Here is a 1656-nt window from a genome sequence, read left to right as displayed (position 1 = left end):
ATTTTTCATGTACCAACCCCAAACTCCCATTCCACACCTCTCCCTCCCCCACATCCCTTAGACTAAGAACCTTCCAATAAAGAATCATAGAGACTCAATTTCTCCCATCTAGAAAGTTTTTATTTAAAATATTTATATTTATTAAGTGAAATAATCAACTAAGTAATATAGATGATACATAAATGAAAAAAGACTGTGCCCAGGACATAGCAAGCACTCAATAAAACACAATTATAACCAAGAAGAATTAAAAATAGAGTGAATTTCCTTCAAAGACTTCATAAATGATCAATAATGATAATAATAACAATGCATTGCTTCCTCACAGTGCTTTAGGTTTACATATAGTTATCCCAACAAAATCCCTGTGAGGTAGGGCAGTGTCATGATTCTCATTTATTGATGAGGAAACAGTCACTCACAAAGCGTGAATGACTCGCCAACATTATGCAAACAGGAGGTGGCAGCACCAGGCTCCTGATGCCCTGGTGTTCAGTGCCAGTTGCCAACCCTGCAGTGATCCAGCCCCTTCTTCAAGGCGCCCATCACTTCCCGATTTCTCAAGCTATAAATGAGAGGGTTGAGCATAGGTGTAAGGACTGTGTAGAAGAGAGAGACCACCTTGTCATGACTTGGGGCCCGGTAGCGCCTAGGCCTAAGGTAGATGAACATGGCTGCCCCATAGAAGAGGGACACAGCAGTAAGGTGGGAAGAACAGGTGGCCAGAGCCTTTTTACGAGCATGAGCAGAGTGCATATGGAGCACAGCCCCCAAAATTCGAGCATAGGAAGCCACAACGATGGAGAAGGGCAGGAGCAGCATGAAGACACAGCAAGCAAAAAGCAGGGAATCAAAAATGGATGTGTCTACACAGGCCAGTTTCAATAAAGCTGGAACCTCACAGAAGAAATGATCCACATTCCTTGAGCCACAGTAGGGTAAGCTTATGGCTCCCACCATTTGTATCATTCCATCTATTATCCCAAAAGTCCATGAACTCACAGCAATCTGGAGACAGACCCTCTGGCTCATGAGGATGGGATAGTGAAGTGGGTGGCTAATGGCCACATAGCGGTCATAAGCCATGAGTCCCAGCAAGAGCCCTTCAGATCCCACGAGAGAGACAAAAAATCCAATTTGTATGGCACAACCCACAAAGGAGATGAACTTCCTGCCAGACAGGAAGTTGGCCGCCATCTTGGGCACAATGTCACAGACCAACAGGAGGTCCATGAGGGAGAGCTGGCTGAGGAAGAAGTACATGGGTGTATGAAGTCGAGGATCCATGTAGATGAGGCAGATAAGGAGGACATTACCACAGAGGGCTACTGTGAAGACCATCATAACCACAGAGAATAGGGCAAAATCAGCCTGGCTATGAGAAAAGATGCCCAAGAGAATGAAGCCATCTATGGATGATTGGTTTAACCATATCCCCATGGTTCAGCTGTTCACAGGCACCTGAAAACATGGACGGAGAAATTCTGAGATTGAGAGACATGTCTTTACTTATCTCTGAATTATTCTTCTTCAGTCATCTGTATCTTTTGCAATTCATTAGAGCACAACAGTACATGCTTAGGGATATATAAGAGGATAGGAGCATTCCAGGTGGCACAGTGGTAAAGAACCCGCCTGCCAATGCCATAGATGTAA

The 1656-nt window shown here is 44.4% G+C and overlaps 1 protein-coding gene across 1 annotated transcript; it reads right to left on the bottom strand.

Moving 5' to 3' along the window:
* Positions 493-1440, bottom strand: LOC102171420 (olfactory receptor 56). Its single transcript, XM_005682791.2, has one exon. It carries the CDS (start codon positions 1438-1440, stop codon positions 493-495), a length of 948 nt encoding a protein of 315 aa, XP_005682848.2.

The sequence above is a fragment of the Capra hircus genome, chromosome 7 (genome assembly GCF_001704415.2).
Source record: "Capra hircus breed San Clemente chromosome 7, ASM170441v1, whole genome shotgun sequence".
NCBI classification, from domain to species: domain Eukaryota; kingdom Metazoa; phylum Chordata; class Mammalia; order Artiodactyla; family Bovidae; genus Capra; species Capra hircus.
This window is presented reverse-complemented; position numbering and strand designations above follow the sequence as displayed.

Coding starts and splice junctions, on each gene's coding strand:
- LOC102171420 (XM_005682791.2), bottom strand. CDS start 1,440: ATGGGGATATGGTTAAACCAATCATCCATAGATGGCTTCATTCTCTTG.